This window comes from Lepisma saccharinum, chromosome 23, assembly GCF_977018435.1.
Source record: "Lepisma saccharinum chromosome 23, izLepSacc3.1, whole genome shotgun sequence".
NCBI classification, from domain to species: domain Eukaryota; kingdom Metazoa; phylum Arthropoda; class Insecta; order Zygentoma; family Lepismatidae; genus Lepisma; species Lepisma saccharinum.
Genome location: NC_139251.1, coordinates 38273702 through 38294300, shown reverse-complemented (window position 1 = coordinate 38294300; position 20599 = coordinate 38273702). Strand labels below are relative to the sequence as shown.

General features: G+C 37.5%; 1 protein-coding gene across 3 annotated transcripts in view; it reads right to left on the bottom strand.

The window, feature by feature from the left end:
- Positions 1 to 20599, bottom strand: part of poe (E3 ubiquitin-protein ligase-like protein poe) — a 206180-nt gene that overhangs the window by 83794 nt on the left and 101787 nt on the right. For all 3 annotated transcript variants that reach the window (XM_083109941.1, XM_083109943.1, XM_083109942.1), the window contains 4 exons: positions 14448 to 14581; positions 13388 to 13545; positions 7676 to 7825; positions 1144 to 1345 (listed from right to left, as the gene is read on the bottom strand). In XM_083109941.1, coding sequence (XP_082966067.1) covers positions 1144 to 1345; positions 7676 to 7825; positions 13388 to 13545; positions 14448 to 14581 — 644 coding nt within the window. The remainder of the gene's footprint in view (positions 1 to 1143; positions 1346 to 7675; positions 7826 to 13387; positions 13546 to 14447; positions 14582 to 20599) is intronic.

The following is a 20599-nucleotide window of genomic DNA, read 5'->3' as shown; positions in this document are numbered from 1 at the left end:
TATAATTCTGGAATATATTAGGGTAAAAAACTGGTAAATTTATGGAGTAAATACTTATTAGGGCCTAGCTGATACCTATGTATTGGTTGAATTTATTTACTGATACCAGCTGATACTTTTCCAGTATTTTGGTCTTACAGGGTTCACAAAAATGCCTTGTGGAGTATAATAATCTGCAAATTATACAAAAATTCGAAGTTTCCTTTTATTTTGCACTAGTTTTAATCAAAAACCTATTTTGTGTTTACGTAACATGTATTCTAATATTCTGATGTAATTGTTGATAATTTTAAAGGAACTCTTAGTAAATTCATATATTTTGAATAACTTTTGATTATTGCCATTGGTAGTGGTCAATGGGAATCTAAGAGTATCGGCATAGTTACAGGTATCAATTCAAAGCAGTATCGGCTTAGTCTTACTTGCACAATGATATTAATCAGTACTTTGAACAACTTTTAATTATTAGAATTTTGAAGTGCTGGTATCGGTATTGGTTGGGAATTGGTAAGAGTATGGATACCGGTGTGGATAATGGTTCACACTTGCACAAAATGCACTTTGTGTCTTTCAACTAAAGCAGGAGTTTATACGGTTTCCATGGTCCAGTCCATTATCCGCGAGGATACAAAAATTAAACAAAGCACTAACTCATGGCTGGTTTTGCTTAATTGTGAGAAACATAAGAAAAGGTGATAGGAAAGGGGTGGATAAGGAAATGAGGATTTTGATTAATTTGTTGTTTTAAGTCCACTTTAAGGTTAATCGGGGCTGGACCTACAGTTTAAATTGGGATCTGAACCACTGTGCCATGTGCTTCCACCAGGTATTACAAGGTGACGACGTTACCACTACGCCATCGGGGAAGCCCTACTACACCAGGATTTGCATGGATTTACTTGAGGCAAACCACTGACAAACTTCATTTGAAACAGGATCCATGGTCTAATGTCTGGAATTAAAATGGTACGACACTTAGTTCCAGCCATGATGAGTGATGATAGAATGTACAAACATGGAAAGGAGAGATGATAGGAATACAACAGAGATGAAAACGTTTGCAATGCTAGAGGCCCATTCACTATTGTAAAGCAGTCATGTTATGGAGAACATGCAATCGAAGATATGACTAGAACAAAATACCTTATAATTGTGATACGCTGCTCTGTTGCTGTGCAGTGCTGCTAGCAATGCCTTGGTATGGAGCTGAACACAGACTGGCGTTGGGAGTATCAGCAGTGATGTAGCAACTTCCATTGCAATGACCTTCTGTGCCTGCTTATCTTCAGCTGCACTCAACAGTGTGAAACATCCTTCCAGCACCTCGAGCACTCCAGACACCATCCTTAAAAGTAACAAAAGAAACACTAGGGATAAAAGAAGCATAAAACTATAAATCTACAATGTATACATTACAGCCAGGGTGATATTTGCATGGGGGGAGGGGATATGGGTAATGTGAAGAATTTTACAAACAAATATGTTCATTTCTTTAGAGAAACGCCATACTCGCAAAGAGCTGTTGGAACACTCCACATATTTCTTTGAACTATTTTCTGCTTGTTTTCAGGTAGTTTCACTTGCTTTCAGCACCTGCACATTGTGTTTTCCCCCATTCAAAATTTTCACTAGGGACAGTGTTGATTGTTGAAACGAAAGAAAGCAAGTAAGAAGTAAACTAAATGTACATGTGTAAAAGACGTCTAGGGAAATTTTCTACCCAACATATTTGAGGATGAGAACTTAAAAACAACCACCATGGAACCATGATTTTACATTCTTGAATTTTACATTTTCACACACTACACATGAACATCCCGAGAAATGCAGAAATTAACAACTTTGGTTTCAATCTGTAGCAACAGTGTGTGGCAAAAATGTTTTTGTGATATTTGAAATATGTAATGAATTAAGAGTGGTAGTTGTAATGTTATCCACATATTCAAACACAATTAGGCTGAAAAAAAATTGCCAACGCCCATGGCTAAATGATTGGTAGAGCATGATATGATGCCAGGATTCCTGGGTTCAAATCCCAGGCTGAACATAGGTATTCTTTGTGAGTGTCCCTTCATCAATTGCATCATATCATTGCTCATCCTCATCTTCACGTTTAGCCAAAAGTGGCAGAAAAGCAACGCAAAATAAACCAAATCAATGTACTGAAAAACTCATAATTGTTCATGATATTCAAGTACTGGTTCTTGCACAATGCTGTAATTGCTGTTAGTTTAGCAACCAGTTAATATGATATATTAGTGGTATCAGTATCTAAAAATATAATTTGGAATTTGATCACCAATCCCAGCTGATACTTTTCTGAAGACAGAGAATCTCACAGGGTCCGCAAAAAAGTCCTGAAATGCTTTCACAGTCTGAATAACTAGGAAATGATGAAAAATTCATATTTTCATTCTATTAGTAACAGCTTTGAGAGATGAAATGGATTTTGTGATTAAATAATTATTACATGTGACATTATGAATATTTTAAAGCAAAGACTTATATGACACAGTTATAATTAAATAAACATATCCATATTTGGGAAATGAGAGATGCGGTAGTAGATAATTACAGAGAAACTAGTACTCACTTCCTCTGTGAAACTGTTTTTTAACGTAGTTCTATTAATTTCAGTGGCCACTGCCACTATCCTCGTTGGAACATTGTTTTTATTTCTCTGGCTACCGCTAGGTGCAGTTGTCAACTGTCCCTCTGCATCCATGTCATCTGCTATTGCCTGGCGCTAACTGTTGTAGTAGGAGAATCCAAGTGTGGTGTTCCTGTCTGTTATCGATGTTTAGCTCATGAGGGTAGCGGACGATGGTGTGCGTTTCCTTGATTTTGGTGTCTATGAGTGTGTGAGCTGTGTGCTTGACATGTACCTTTTGGATTTTATGGCTATTGTGTTTGATGTGCTTAGCAAGACCAAGATGGCTTGGGCTTTTCTTTTGCATCAGTTAGGTGCTGTTGGATTCTTTTATTGATAGATCTGATGGATCGGCCAGCAACAGTGCACCAAGTTCCAACGAAGATGGTGGCAGTGATCATTGAAATTAATGGAAAAAAGAAAAAAAAAAACGTTTTGCGGGAAAAGTGAGTACTAGTTTCTCTGTAATTAAAAACTACAGTCTGCTCTCGATTCTACGACCCCCAGATATAACAACCCTCTCGAAGTAATGGCACTTTTCCCGGGAACCGTGAAAAATTTGAAAAAAGTTTAAAAATTGAAGGAAGTCAGCCAAAAAATAAGTTTGTTGCACTAATTTTATTCGCACTCATTCCCTTCATGAGCGCTCTACCTTTGCAAGTGGGTCTGATCTAAAAATAGACACCATGCTTCAATGAGATCCAATAGCACTTGACCTCTGCCCTCCCCTCTCCCAAGTGCACCGATGTATTATACCCTGCACCCGAGGGCCCCTACCCAACGTACCAGGCTTGTTATGCCATTGTGATTTAGCTTGCTCTTGGATACGCGAGAAGAGAAGATCAAATGTGCTTGAATGTTATTTTAAATCGACCTTGGCTTGTTTCCTTGTCCTAAGAGCTGCTGACAACTCGAGGGATAGGGAGCAGCCCGAAATGACTGCTACATTTAGTTGACAACTTCCCGTAACTGCTTTATTTCGAAACGTGTTCTTTGTTCCCTGTACACTGTTAGGGATAATCAAAGCCACATAGCCCAACCAAAGATCGTCAACCTGCTTAACACGTTGTCATCCAGGTTTCCGCAAAAGTTTACTTCGATCTTTTGTGCATCATAACTCCAGTTTCCAACTTCATACGTTTTCCTACCTTTGCCCATGTCATAATATATGCCAAAAAAGTGCTCAGTTGCCTGAGTGACTTCTCCCTCTTTTCCTGCCAGCAAACATGTAGGGGGAAGGGGGGGGTGATGTCGATTGTTTCAGCCACGATTATTTTGCACATGTGGAGGGTGGAAGTGGACCCCTCCTCCTTTCCTTTGGCGTCTAAAATGAAGCAACCAGTTCTGAATACGTTCTTCAAAACGAACAAAAACTGTAGGATACTAACTAACTAACTAACTCCCTAGCCTTTTTAAACCCAAAGGTTCATGGCTGCAGCAACACAGGCCTTCCATCTTCCCTATCTTGAGCAAGTTCTATATACCCTTTTCCATCCCTACCGATTTCCTTTAGGTCCATCTCAATGTTGTCCCTCCATCTTCGTCTTAGACTTCCTACAGGTCTCTTACCATCAGGTTTCCCAACAAGAATCCTGTAAACTCCTCTTTCCTCTCCCATTCGTGCCACATGGCCTGCCCACCTAAGTCTTCTTCATTTAATTATTCTAATAATATCTGGACGTGAATACAAATTATGTAGTTCTAAATTATGTAACCTTCTCCATTCACCTGTCTCCTCATCCCTTTTAGGTCCAAAGATTTTCCTAAGGATCTTATTTTCAAATACTCTCAATTTATGTTCCTCTTTCAATGTAAGGGACCAAGTTTCACATCCATATAATACTACAGGCAAAATTACTGTTTTGTATATTTTAACTTTTAGTTTCTTAGATATTAAACGAGAAGACAAAAGTTTATGAAGAGAGAAGTAACATGCATTTCCTGAATTAAGCCTACTTTTTATTTCCTCTTTAATATAATTTTCATTTGTTAATATTACTCCTAAGTATTTGAATTTGGAAACTGGTTCAAACGAGTTGTTATCAATAATTAGATTTTGATTATTACCTAACACTTGGTTTCGGCCTGTAAGCATATATTTAGTTTTTTCTTTGTTAACTTCCAAACCTATCTCTTTAGCAGTTTTGAAAAATATTTTAGCATTATTCTTAATTGTATTCACATCATCCCCCATTAAGTCTACATCATCTGCATATGCTAACAACTGAGTCACACCATTTAATTTTAGTCCTTCTTTAGTTTCTTTTACCTTCCTAACAGCACATTCTAAGGCAAAATTAAAGAGCAATGGAGATAATGCATCTCCTTGTTTTAACCCATCATGAATTGTAAATTTGTCAGACATATTATACCGCGTTTGTTACAACCTGTCCCGGTTCCCGCGCTAGGCGATCGCTGGCTTCTCTCCGTGCTGGGGAAAGTCAAAGCCAGGCAGCCAATTAAAATATGCAACGTCGGAACAGCGCCTACGTAAGCGCCTCTCTTCTGGCTTCCATTCGCTCCTCGCTGCCCAGCAGACGATTTTTTCCTAGTTTCTCATTGGCACCGAAACTGTCGAGCGCTCCCTAGCGCGGGAAACGGGACAGGTTCTACCAAACGCGGTATAATACCCACACGAATTTTACTTTCTGTTTCACTGGTGCATATTTTTATCATACTAACAAGCTTCTTAGGTAGGACAAGAAAAAAATGTAACCCCCTCCTTTCTCCTACAACAGCTCATTCTCCGCCACTGGTGTGCATGGCAGTGCAATAATTGTAGAATTCAGGTCCCTGTTTCTTGTTTGAATGCAGCTGTCTGCATAGGAAATATTGCTCATATTATTGTGTTGCATGGAAAAACATAAAACAAGAATCATTTCTTTCTTCTTCACACTCCTGATAAAAATTCGGTCTTCGACAGTTGCGTAATCTTTAAAATGCAGAGGATTTTCTCTTCGACCACCTGTTGCTTGAACTTTCAGCCTGTCCTCTGATTTTACGCTGCAGCTGGCACCAAAGTTTTGTCTAGCTATGCAGCTAGCTAGCTGTCCCTTGCCGATAATAGCAATGACTCATCCAGTGGGAACTTCACTGTTTTGAATCTCGCAAAGCTATTTTCATTTGAAGATAATGATATTCAATCTCCAGAGAGAAAAACAAGAGTTAAAACAACTTCATGTCCTGCACCATCTGATAAGCAAAACTGTAAGTTTCATTTTACATCTGACACAAGAATAAACTTCCTGGACAGTCAGAGCAGTGTTGGAAGGAAATGCACACAATATAATCGCCGCTTTTCTTCAGAACGATTCAGGTGAAAAAAAAAAAAAAAAAAAAAGAGTTCAATGTAGAAATGGACGCTGAGACCGATAAAAAAAAATACTCAAGGGGAAAACTTTTTCAGGAGTGGGTGTTTGTCATCGAGAATATTCCTAAACCCAACCTTAAATCGTCGATTAACGTGAGAGTAAATAACGATTTCACATTTTGATATCTTAAATGTGCAGGTTTCATAAAGGTTGTTTTGAGTTCATTTTATGCTGATCGGCTAATCGGGACTAAATATACAGTTTAAAGTGAAATCCAATTCCAAACTTGAATGATTATCGAGTGCGATGCGGTTTAATGTGTCCTAGGATACACATTCAGTGCAAACAGATCGCAAGTTGCATGTTTCCTTTTTCAGGCTGGATTTCGATGCAAGTCGGGGAAGAGTTTGGATTGCTCCCTCGAATGGGAGTAAAGTAAAGTGCTCCCCAGTGCTTAGCACCATGCCATGAAGGCATATAGGGGGTGTGGGGGTAATTCCCCACACTTTCTTGATCCGGTCGTGAGTGGGGGTGATGTGATCAACATCACGCCCCCGACTGCCTTTGCCCCCCCCCCCCCCCCCCCCTGGGTTTTTCCCAGGTACCCATGTCATTCAACGCTGGATGGGCACCGGGGCCGCTTCCGTTACAAAAGTTCCCGGATTTGAACCGGGCAGAGATCGAACCCGGGACCTTTAGCGTGGCAGTCAGATGCTTTACCAACTGAACCACCGCGGCCACTCTCGAATGGGGGAGGGGGATGAATATGAAGTTAGTTGAAGCAAAGAAAATGTGACATTTTTTTTACGATGAATTTTGCACACCCGAACCAGAACAAAATTTACAACCCCGCTTTTTTTCTGGTGTCTCTCCCCAGAGATCTTATCTTAACATTTAATCCTGTTACAGACAATATTCTAGTAGACCCGTAGAAAATCCAACATTAATTCTGGCCAATTATCTCCAGACCTTTGCTGGTCCAGTGCGACTGGTGTCAAGATTCTTCGAGTTTTGTTTGCACTAAACCAATAAACGATTGTTTTCCTTTTCGTAGATGTCAGTGTAAACAGGTTTCTCATGAACTAGAATTGTAAGAATTTTGGGGAAGAGCAACGACTGTGCACAATTACAAGAAAATAACATTATTTAAAATCCTTTTTTGTGAAAATGTTTTCGTGTTCTATTTTCCTTTTCACGACACACATCCTGTGCATAACAGATTGTATAACTATGCAGGATAAACGGTGTTACCATCTACTAGGAATCTTTGTGTCTGGGTGTTACCATCTCCTAGGAATCTTCGTGTCTGTTTGAGCTCCATTGAAGCTGAGAATTGGTGCAAATTCCAATAACGACACCTTCGAAATAACTACCGTTTTTTCAAGAACTGTGAAGGTCATTGTATCGAGAGTTGACTGTATACTCTAAAACTGTTATGATTTCCAAATATTAGTATCTGTAAGAGTATCAGCACTGGTACTGGCATAAATATCAGCTCAGTTCTAAAAACAAAGTATAGCTAATATGAGGAACTTGCGCAATATCCAAATTAATTTTAAAACACATGAATCCTATCATAAGGCAATGACTTGCCAATTTTCATTACTTTTCTAAAATAGCATTCTTGGATGGTACAGAGAGGAAATATTCAAAGATAATGTGTGTGTATTTTGTACAGTTCTACATAGATTTATAAGGGTATTTTTTTACTTACTTGTCCAGTGAAGTCAGAGGAAGAGGTGTCACAGCAACATTCTCATTGTCAGTACTTGTCCCTGTGCCTGTAGGACCACTGGTAGTATTGTTCGCTGTTATTTCGTCAGACTCTTCTGGCCACCCAAATGCATCCTTCGTCTTCCCATACCTGAAACAGAAATGTTGGATTATTATAGGCACATATTTTCAGTAAATAAAAAAGCAAAATTTTGGTACAAAAACAGTCAATTTCTGGTTCAAAAGCAGTAAATAAAATAAACTTTTGGTTTTAAAATTGTTAATATAATCCTAAACTTGATTTAAAAACTGCACTTATTACACAAAATAGACACATCACTTCTAATAGCACATTTATCTAGTTACCAGAGTATTAATATTCCCGTATAAAGGGATCCATTTTTGCATCCCAAATATATACAGCAGAATTAATTAATTTTCTGTGAATTGCATAACTCTCAGGAATATTTTCAAACTTCGGAAGTGTTGCATCGGTATATAAACTCTAAATTTCATGTTTAAGAGAGAATTTCGCATTTTGCAGTTCACTTTGCTTCAATTCGTGACAAAATAGGGTAGGAAAATGCACCTCTCACTCTTCAGAAACATGAAAAGTTAACATTACAATGTGTTATTTCACATTTAGTGTTTTCGACAAAAACAAAATCAGGGTAGCTACGATTTTTTGATTATGAAATTCCCTGACTTTTCCAGGTTTTCCAGACCAGAAATGAAATTTTTCCAGACATGTTTGTCATCATGATTTTTGCTTTTGAACCTCATGTTTTTCAAATAAATATGCAGGCACGTTAATTATTATGAATATGAATATACACAGTTATTAGCTGAAAATTTACCAAGTGATTGATACAATGCTATTCAATGAAAAAATAAATAACTATTGTACTTCCCCATTTTCACTAAGTCATTACAATTAAGGTGGTGTAAAAAAAAAAAAAGTGGCATATATCAAAGCTTTACAATGTAACCTGTATACAACCTCAATTAGCCTATATCAATACAAATAAGAAACAACAGAAAATTAGGTCATGTACCTTTAGAAAATATGCAATAAGTTTAATGATTATATTTTTTAATTTATTGAAAATAGTACATATTACGGAAATAGAACTTGAATGGGGTCGGTGACCAAACATACACCTAAAAAAATATATACGCTGGCCTTACTTTGGAATCAAATATCTCCATTATTTGAGTTTTCCACATGCTGGAACCAATTTTATATTATGGAAAACATCAAAATCTGTCTTTTAAAAGGTAACAGTTCCGAATGTTTTATGATTTTTTTTTTTCAAATTTTCCTAGCAGGAAGACTAATTATCATCGAATTTTGGCAATCATGTGACCCGAAATTTGAACCTTCCTTAAAATAATGAGCACTATTTGGATTTGAAAAAAAAACTTCAAAATGACCTTACTCAATCATACACGCTTTCCACGGACAAGGTATTCTCCGGTTGACAAGTGACAGTAAGTATCGTAAACTAGTGGGAATGAATGTAGAAAACCTTAGTAGAGTGCATTCATGGTCTTTATTTTAATTCTAAGACAACCAAACCTGACATTCCTAACCTAACCACAAAAGCATATATTCACAAAATCTTAAGTAATCCCTAAAACTCTGCAGTTATGTGTTAACAGACATAAATCGAAATCGAACCATGTAAAAGTTGCATTTGTAGCATGATGAAATCGTAATAAAACAAAAGGAACTTTGGCTTCACCACTTTTCAGCACAATTTCATTCTACACGCAAACAATACATAAAATTACTATTGGCATGCAACCAACATTGCTAGCCTAACAACGATATGTGACCAGCATACTTTTAATTCCTTTATTTCGCACCAGTTTTTAAAAAATAAATTCGTTCTACATGAACAAAACACGTGCATATTCGAATAATGACGTCACTGATACTGCATAAAATCACTAATTTCTCGGGTGTAACACACCTCTGTAATGTAAAAACTACGACAACGAGCAAATGAACTAGTTGATCAGGTTGCTTCTGAACGGATCGCAAACGAAGGACTGAAATTCACAGAACGGGTTCACGGGGGGAACGAAGTAGTGAGTCCTTTTGTTTTTACTAAGCGTCCGCACCTGTCCAGTGTGACGTCAACCACAGCCAGTTATGTGAAATTCTGCTCTTCAAGCTTTATTGCAGATCCAAAACCAATGAACTGTCCGAACACCAACCTGCTCTGCTTCACGTATCAAAAGAGAACGGGTTCCGATGAACAGGTGTGTTCTTGAAGAAAGAAAATTTCCTCACCACACACAAAGCTAAAGCAACATTTTTTCCGCAAGAAATTCTGAGGATGGCTGGTGCGTAGGTTTCGTATTGAGTAGCTTGTTCTCTAAGGAAAAATCTCACGCCTCTCCAAATTCCAGTCTTTGAACAGGTTCACAAGAACCTAGATCCGAGAGTGAATAAATATAGAATTGAAATGCGAAGGAACCATAATTTTGTACGTAACAGACTAGAAGTCATAATGACGAGAGGAACAAGTTTCTGAACTGAATCTTTAGGGGGGACTGGAATCACAAGAACCGAATTAAGAAGTGGATATCAATCGTTCGTTCATTTTGTAACTGGTTCTCCTGCAACTCCAAAATACTCATAAATTCCAGAAAATATGCAAAATTCCCTGACTATTCCCTGACCAACCAAATTCCCTGACTTTTCCCTGTTTTCCAGGTTTTCCAGTCGCGTAGCAACCCTGAGTATGCAATCGCTTTGCCGATTGAACTACAGGCCATGTTCGTCTCATGTGCGTGTTCCTTCAAGCCTCTTGGTTGAAATTCCGACCGCTAGGTGACTCATGTCCTATTTTTATCTCGCACCTGCGACTGTTTGTTGTCGGGTTGATGTACATTGCATTGTTTAGAATGGCTAGAATGGCGTCATGGTGTCGTTAGATCCATCCCGCATAGCGAAAATTCTGCATTCCATTTGTTCATTAGGTCAGTGGTGAATGTGTATGCAATTTATAAGAAAGTAAACAGGGAAAATCATAATATGTCTCTGGAAGCGTTCATCATCCAAGTAGGGGAAGCGTTACTCATCAAAGCGGGCAAAGATATTCAAGGTCAAACATCAATGTCAACTACAGCAGATAGGCTAACAGGCTGCCATTTTCCAAGGAAAATTCCCCTACAGAGAAAAAGTCAAGGCCCTGTAGGTCATGTAAAGTTTGTGGAGACAGGCTGTAGGTCATGTAAAGTTTGCGGAGACAGGCACAAAAAAGAAACTGGCAAAGGCAAATGGGCAAGAAAAGACAACATTTTACTGCACCAGCTGTGACGTTGCTCTCTGCATTCCTGAATGTTTCGAACTTTTTCATACAAAAGCTAATTACCTGTAATTTGTAATTATTTTTTGTTATGTGCACATAAGAAGTATTCTTATGCAAGATTCAAAAGATGTATTGATAGTTTATGTAGTTTTTGCATTGTTAATTATTGAAATTTCCAGGTTATGAACTTAAAATATATCTATATTAACATTTGTTACAATGCTGTACTTTTTTTTGTCACAAAACATTGCAGAAAAAAATATTAAAAAATGTCTGAAAATGAAAAGAAAATTTAACAAATTTTTGTTCACTGAAAAGAGGAAGTTTTGTAGATTTAAGAAATGTGTGGTAAATAAAAACAAATTAAAAATATTTTTTTCTATGATTTTTTTGAAAAACAACCAAAAACTGAAGGCCAGAGGTAAAAATGCTGTATTATGAGGCCAGACCCGAATGTGTTAATTCCTCTATTTCGCACCAGTTTTTGAAAAATAAATTCATTCTACATGCACAAAACACGTGCATATTTGAATAATGACGTCACTGATACTGCATAAAATCACTAATTTCTCGGGTGTAACACATCTTCAATGTAAAAACTACGACAACAAGCAAATGAACTAGTTGATCAGGTTGCTTCTGAACGGGTCGCAAACGAAGGACTCAAATTCACAGAACAGGTTCACAGGGGGAATGAAGTAGTGAGTCCATTTGTTTTTACTCTGCGTCCGCACCCGTCCAGTGTGACGTCAACCACAGCCAGTTATGTGAAATTCTGCTCTTCAAGGCAGAAAGTATTACATTGTCTTTGGTTCAAGGAGTATACAGTTATTGCAGATCCAAAACACCAACCTGTTCCGCTTCACGTATCAAAAGAGAACAGGTTCTGAACGGGTGTGTTCTTGAAGAAAGGAAATTTCCCAACTACACACAAAGCTAAAGCAACATTTTTTCCGCAAGAAATTCTGAGGATGTCTGGTGCGAAGGTTTCGTCTTGAGTAGCTTGTTCTCTAAGGAAAAACCTCACGCCTCTCTAATTCCAGTCTTGAACAGGTTCACAAGAACAAGTCGCAAAATGAACGGACGGTCGTAATGAATCCAAGAACCTAGATCCGAGATTGAATGAATATAGAATCGAAATGCGAAGGAACCATAATTTTGTTGAGGGGACTGGAATCACAAGAACCAAATTCGGAAGTGGAAATGAACCGTTCATTCATTTTGTAACTGGTTCTCATGTAACTCCTAAATGCACATAAATGACAGATAATATGCAAAATTCCTTGACTATTCCCTGACCAACCAAATTCCTTGACTTTTCCGGTTTCCAGTTGCATAGCAAACCTGAAAATATGCATGCCTCTATGGATTATCCTTTGCAATACTGTGGTGGAACATTCTCTACCTACTCAAACTTCTACTTTCTCAGCTTTCATATTACATTTTTTCCCCACATAGCTACCACATTAAATCCTACATTACTTTCTGCTAATCTCTCAAGCTTTTCATTTACAAAAAGGAAAGGTACAGTAATTAACTGAATAATGTCTACTTCAATGGAAACCCAATTTTTCATATTCCTGCTTTACATATTCTTCTTTTCTGGTCCCAATGAAATAAAATGTTCTGATATTTTCCCTGACTAATGACTTTTAGGTATTTAAAGTTATTTAGTCAGAGTAAAATTTATGTTTCATTGTAGTAGTTTCTCTCATTTATGACTACAGTAGAACCTCGATATTATGTTTTCCAGTAAACGTGGGCGAAAAAACTTAAATTGCAGGAAAATTCTGACATGTTACTCCATACGGACCATGGAGATGGTATGCATGAAATGGAAAAATGGAAAATCTGGGAACATATATTCAGGAATCGATCATATCATCAGGAGACCAAAGATGGTAAAAAAAAGTATGTATATTAACTCCCAACTTCAAATTTTTGCTGCAAATGGCATGCAAGGCCTCCCTGATCACATCGTGGTAATGCATTGAAATAAAGAAGTCCTGGGTTCAATCTCCGATGAAAGCAGATTGCACAGTGATTCGGAAGCCACCATACGCTGTAGGTCTGGTCTCGATAAGCCTATCTGAATGTAAAGTGCATTTAAAATACATTCCGTGCACGCCACACAAACAATGCACTTGTGTTGGTAAATATTCAAGGGAAAGAGGATCTCCACATCAAATATGCTGCATAATTTAAGAAAATATGTAAAATCTTTTCTGTTATTGCTACAAGGCAGAAAAGCCCAGTACGAGTAATGAACTATTTGACTGCAATACACCCACAAGTAACCTTTGCAAATAGTGTAACATTTGCACACACAAAAGCAATTTTTGCCATTGTACATGTTGCTATGTAACTCTCCAAATATAATTTAAACTCACACTTTAACAGAATCCACCATGGTAACACCTTCTGGATCCTGTGAAGGCCCAAATGTTACTGTAATTTTCTTGTCAGCCTGAAGGCTTTCTTCTCGTGTAAATGCAAAATCGTACCAGCGATTGCGGCTCAACTGTGCTTGAACGCTCCTTCCGAAAATCTGAGAACAATACATAATTAATTAAACTACAACTGAAATTGGATTAAATTACAACTGAAATTGGTGCCAGATATTATTAATAGCTTCATATTAGTTGTATAGTTGTCATTAGCACAATGAAAGCATGATGCACTACTAAACGTTTTGCATACATGACGCAAGGACACACTATGCAATCAGGGTTGCAAGCTAATTTTATAAAATGCATTCGAATAAGAATGCTGTCAATAAACATTAAATAAAGAAATGAAAAATTAACATGTAAAATTTTCAAGATTAGATTCAAGACATAAAAGACAGAGTGACACAAATTTCAAAACATGCACATTAGACATAAAGCAATGTCTTACGGCAAGTCATGGAAAACACATTTTATTCACTATTGTACAGTATTGTAATATTGGTTACACTATTGAAAATAGCACAATTCTTCTTGTTACAAGTGGTGGCATTTCAATACTGATACCAGCCAATACTTTCTTGAGTATAAGTCATCAAAAATGCAATGAGATACTTTGGCAGTGTAAATATTCTGGAAATTTTCTGATTTTTGCAACAACGTTGTGGGGAGAAATAGTTTCTGTGGTTAATTATTAATACTTTAAAATGTAACTCTGGTAGATTAATATGGCATAGATCCAATGGAAAAACATTTATATTAAAATTTATAAATATCTCGAACTGCTTTGTATTATTATAATTTTCACGTATCTTGGTGGGAATCAGTAACACTATCAGCACTGGTATTGGCTCCGCCCTACGTTTATTGCAGTTATTTGTACCGGTTACACTGAAGTTTACTGAATGCGAAATATATGGTGATTAAATATTGTGGGCGCTGTCAGTTTTTTGAAGTACATAAACTGGTAAATTTTGCTACTACTAGATACTATATAACAAACCTCAATATATGATGGAGCTCTCTGTATGTCCTGACTTCCGACCATGATTCTGACTCCAGTCATTACAAGAGAATTGTCTAAATTGGTAACTTCAAGATTGAAGCCAGTTGGTTTAGTAGAAGCAACATACATTCCTGTAAGAACCAAACAATGAGCAAAATTATGAATTAATGACTTTCACAAAATACCAGGAATGGCAGAAATTAAACCTTACTTCATAAGTAGGGGCCAAAAAAGGCATAGCGGTAATTTTACTGATCTATCTGCAAAGAGTCTGTAATTTACTGAAAAAATTCTGCCATTCTGTCATTACTTTTATGCTCTGGTTTCGTAAAGTAAAAGTCAAAATAAGCAGTTTCCTCTCAAAGGTAAAAAACCCATTGCAGTAACCTGGTTACACATTAATTAAGAAGATTAATGACATGTTCAACCTGTGTAGTAATGGAACCTTGATTATATGTTTTGCAGGGGACCAAGCTGAAAAAGCTTACAATGCAGGGAAATGTAAAATCGGGGAATGTAAAATCAGGGTTTAAGACCAGCTTCATATTGCACGTCCTTTAAAATTAATCACTAAGAAATACTGTCCTTCATTAGGAAACAAGGCTTGCAACTAAAGTCAGTACATTAACCTAGCAGAAATATTAATTAAAAAGGCAGTGTAAGGCTTAAGCCGCAAAATTGTAGGTTTAGAAGAATTATACATAAAAGGCTTGATAGTAATGAGGTTTATTTAACAACATGCCTGAAGGGATTGAGACTACATGAATGATAATAATAAGAATATAAACCCCAATCTAAATTCAATAAGTAACTAAGAAACAATTTTACAGAAATTAAATTATACAATTAAACCTTTAAATTAAGATGTATTTCTAACTAAGACTTCCTAACACTTTAGTTAATGAAAAGGGATTATAGTAATTTCAATTAAATATCCATCCCCCAAAAGACCTATCTCAGAATAGAACAAGTTGTGCTGTGCTTTAACTAAAATAGCCCAACTAAATAGACTATATAAAACAACTTAAAATACAAAACCCCCTACAAAAACCACTACTCCCTGGACTTGGTTCCATTCCAAGTATGTCCCTTTTTACACTCGAAAGAACGCAACTTAACGTGCTTTAAACCTCAGCTAATCAGTGGGAAGTGAAGTTTCCACACGAGGCTCGCTTTTCTCCGACATCTGGTATTTCTTAGCCACGCCCCTTTTTCAAAATCAAAGCCATCTCAGGGTGGCTACAAACAAGCAGAAATAAAATTCCCTGACTTTTCCAGGTTTTCCAGGACAAAATTTACATTTTTCCCTGACAACTAAACTAAATCGATGTTTTTGCAAATGGAAATAAACTCATACAGATCCACGTATGGTTTTGGTAAATACCAATATTATCTAGAATTAAATTGACTTAATTTCTCTATTCTCTATTCTATTCTATTCAATTCAAAATGCAAAATAGTAAATTTGGAAAATTATTACAATTCACAAGCTAAGGAAGGATTATGGAATTTTGTCATACGCAGTAAGTTTAAAATAAAATACTTGATTATTTTTAAAGTTACGACTAAATGAGATAAGAGTGAATAGTGAATAATTAAGGAATACAATTTGTAATTTATCAGTCTCCTTATACATTCTCGGTATTATATGTTGATATTTCCACTGAGGTTTGGAACATTCTGCTTGCAAAAACTATGAGTGCGGACTCATTTTTCAATGCATAAAGCTACTTCTCTCTTCTCTGTAAAGCAAACAACTTAACTCTTGCATATAAGTGAAACAACTGAATAGAACAAAAGAAAGGGTCATATTTCCTTACATTATCGATGGAATTTCTGCTTCAGTACAGTATATCCAAGTGAAGTGCTGTGAAACTGACAACATGCAGTTATACCAGTAATGCTGACGAAAAGGATATGTAAGTATTAGAAAATTAAAGCAAGGAATTTATAGAATTGCATTGTATAGGTACCTGACTTAGCTAACCAACACATTAAAACAAGAACACTCTAATAATAAAAGCTTCTGAAAGTTCATATACGAGGGGCATCCTGAAAAAAGCTTCAATGGTGGCTATACGCAGCACTAGTGGTCGGTGAGCAACACACACACACACATGCAGGCAGGAAGAAGTGGCATGTAGCTGTAATCTAGTACAGTTGCAATGCAGCCGGTGTAGGACAGTTCTAGGTTAAAGATTGCAGCTCTCATACAGTCTCCCACCGACTGCGATGCAGCCTACATTGCACACTCAGAATTTGTCACAGAGCCACCAGCAATCGTGTGAGTTGTGCAGACCGGACGTCGTGAGTGATAGTATGGTCAGACGATGGTGCAGACAATTCACGGAAGGCCAATCGAATGTGCAAAACCCCATACAGCTGAGTACACACGGGCCTTTGCATCACTTCAGGTGAGAGATCTTAGACCACTCCCTGTACAGCCCTGGCCTTCAATGTACCGACTTTCATCTCTTTGTTTAACTGAAGAGGTTTCTAGCAGGGCAAGGATTTGACAGCTATATTGCGGTAGAGATAGTTCCAGTCTTTGCCGTCAGACACATATGCCATGGGAATACAAAATTTAGTTCCATGCTACGACACATGGGAGAACAACGGTGGTGATTATGCCGAAAATTAGGTTAGGACTCACTGTTACTAATGCAACAAATTACAACTAATAACTTGTTTTATTTATGCCTAATCGGTAGGGACCTTGATATTTTTTTTTTCAAATTGGTGTATTTTCTTATTTTTTATTTTTTACTATTCGGTGTTATTTTTCCCAAAATTCACATTTTCATTTTAGCGCACTTTCTGGAAAATATCTGAAATTATACCTTCATGGTGTTTTTAAACTACTGTTTCAAATTGTAAGTCACATGGCTTACGCCTCTTCGCGAGAGTTTGATATCTTGAAAGTTATTTCGGGAAAGTTATTTTCCATACCCCTTTATGAATTTTAAGATAAGGATTTTAGATAATGGAATTTTGGTGTGGAGTTAGGGCCCCACACTTTCTTGATCACGGCTGAAGGTGGGGGTGATGTGATCAGCACCACACTCCTGGCTACCTTTATCCCTGAAAGTTTCCTCAAGGTACCAGCTTCATATGATGCAGGGCGGGTGCCGGAGCAGTTTGAATAGGTGGAAAACATCCCGGTTCTCCCTCGTAGGGGATCGACCCCGGGTCTCTCGCATAGTAGTCAGATGCCATAACGACTGAGCTCCATTATTACTCGTTCGACAAATGCCGATGGTGAGCACTTAGCTTGGTATTTCAAAACATATCTCGTGCGACAAATACGAAGATGTGGTTCCCGTGTGACGGTAGATACGCACTCGATCTCCTGTTAGAACCCTGCCACTTTGTTCTGTGATGCAAATGGTTTTGATAGAAGTTGAAAAAATCGTGGGAAATAAATGATTTAATGTGGCTGTCGGAATTATTCCACGTACGTATAACTCTATAGTTTATTCTTGAGTAAAATGTTGGAAAACTTGCATGTTCTATGTACACAAACATGGCCTAGAGAAGACAATGATTTCATGGAATATTTCGTTGTTTTAGGACATTTCTTTTAAAAAAATTGCTAAAAACGCCAACAATTCGCATTTTTTGCCAAATTTGCATTATTTCGATATTTCGAACGGGCGAGAAATGTGTCCAGACATCACTGCACATTCATAAACATAATTTCGCAGCAATTACCATTTTTCACGGTTTTGGCGTTTGCTAAAAATCAATGTAACTACTAATTGGAAATTACTATCTGGCCACCCCTCGTATAAATTAGTAGATGGAAAGTGAAAATTTAGCAGGGCTGGCAGAAAAAAGTCAATTCTTGAAGGAAGTGATTTGCTGTTATGATTGAATGATTCGAGTAAATAAAATATTAAAATATTTACGTATTTATTATTAGTATTTTATTTCATAATATTGGACATTAACTTCACTCAGTGAGAGATTAAAGACCATCTCTCACGAGATTAAACAGACAGGACAGAGAGTGGCGTTAATTTCATTGCAATATTAGCAGTGGCGAAGCGTCCTATGAGGCCCGGAGGCCGGGCCTAACCTAATATATTTGTCTATAACGGATTATTTTATTACTTATAAATTTCATTAAACGACGCTTAATAAAAGAAAACTGAAATTCTTGGTCTTCCGATAATTACCGCAAGTTTGTAACCCTGCCTGGAAACGTATCTGAGCATTCAGCGAGGCCCGCCCGAGAGTGCCTCAGCTGGTCCCATAACAACCTATGTGATTCGTGCGGGAAAGCATAATTTCAGGGGCGCGTTCGCCTGTAATGTAACATGAGAGGCCGGCCTCTTTTCTCTCTCTCACCCCCTCTCCCTGACTTCCGAAGAGTGCCGATCGTGTACGAGCACGTGACGAAGCAGGCAGTGGACGTACAGAGCTTGTTGAAGCAGGGTTTCCATGGAAGATTCAGAGCTGTGCAGGAGCGGAGCACACCCAGCTACTAACATGTAGCGAAAATGTGTTGCTAACACCTCTAAGCCTGGCCTCCTAACCTATCAAAGTAGGCATTATTAGAATTCTAACTGCAAATAATGCATGCAAGTTGGTTACCAGTGTTAAGTTTGGTGCTTTCAACTCTTTTGAGGAACCGCTTTTCGCGAAGTGTTTGCTGCTGGATGTGCCCCACACCAATCTCGATTCAGAGAGGGAAAGTATTTTATTTCTTTGAGGAAAGGGATATTGAGACGAAATTTCCTTTCATGATTAGTGACATAACTGAAAACGCGCTACTTTTAAAATGGGGCAAAGTACGTACAATGCAAACGTATAGAGAAAATCCATGTTACTGAAATTTTCTGGTCGGTGTGTTACACAGTCCGTGTTCTCATTTAGCATTTCATCATTTTCTAAATCATATTACATATTTTTTTTAAAAAGTCGCCTGTTGAAGAAGAATTATATGCATAAAAAAGTTAAAAAGAAATAATTGATTGATAGATTTAGTTTATTTAACTTGGCTTTCTGCCATTTTTGGCTAATTGGGAAGATGAGAATGAGCGATAATATGATGACATTGACGAAGGGACACTCATAAAGAACACCTATGCCCAGGTGGGGATTTGAACCTGAGGCCCTTGTCGTAGCACGCTGTTATAACCAATCTGCCGCGGAGGTCAGCATTAAAAAGAAATAAACACTAAGTGACGATCAAGTGAACCAACCATTTCTGTAATGCGAGAAACATTTACAATACTGTTATTGAAGTAGCAAATAATTTTTACGAGCAGCTTTAATCTAACAAATGTAAGATGGCTAGGGCCTGACAGAACGGCTTTTTCATTGGGTGACGCGTGGTCAGAACATCATCGAGTCCCATTGTCACTGTTTTCTGACCTTCGAGACAGAAGCGCCTTTATTCTCAGATATCTAATCGAGACTAGATTAAAGTAGAATCTGAACCAATGCCTCCAGGAGGAGTCGAACCTTCTACTTCTTGAGTATAAAGCGAGAGCGTTAATCACTACATTATCTTTACAATCACTATCCCGACTTTTTCGAACAGTAGTAGACGAGATTCAGGCAATATGTTATCTTTTATTTTCTAGGGGCTATATTTTAACATACTACTGTTAAAAAAATTCACATCTTCCCCTCCCCCCCAAACCCTGCTCCGTCCTGTGCCTACCCTTCCAGAGACAGCACGCTTCGCCACTGAATATTAGTGTTGCAGTAAATTTGAGGTTGGGAGCAAGCACTTGCCAATTTTTATAATTTTCACCAATGCAGATTTATGTTTCATATATATCCCGTTTGGTTGGATTCTTCTTGATATCTAAGAATATTGCAATGTCATTGTAAACGTATGTTAACTTGTGCGAAACCAGTAATACGTCAGGATGATGAAAGATGACCTTCGTAAGTACTGCTACATTCAATAAGGTGAAGTGAGCCAGAAGAGTAATAAAATTCCAGCAGCATATTTGCAGTCTAAAGCTCTTCTTGTTTATGCATGCGATTTTTGTTCGATTTGCAGTCCATGCAATTTCTGTGGCATGTTGTAGTGAGATACTTTGTCAGGTGGCGATATTCGACAAAAATCGTATGTATCAATGGAACCTATTTGTTTCCATGTTCCTTCAGTTTGCCCAACAAAATGCCTTACT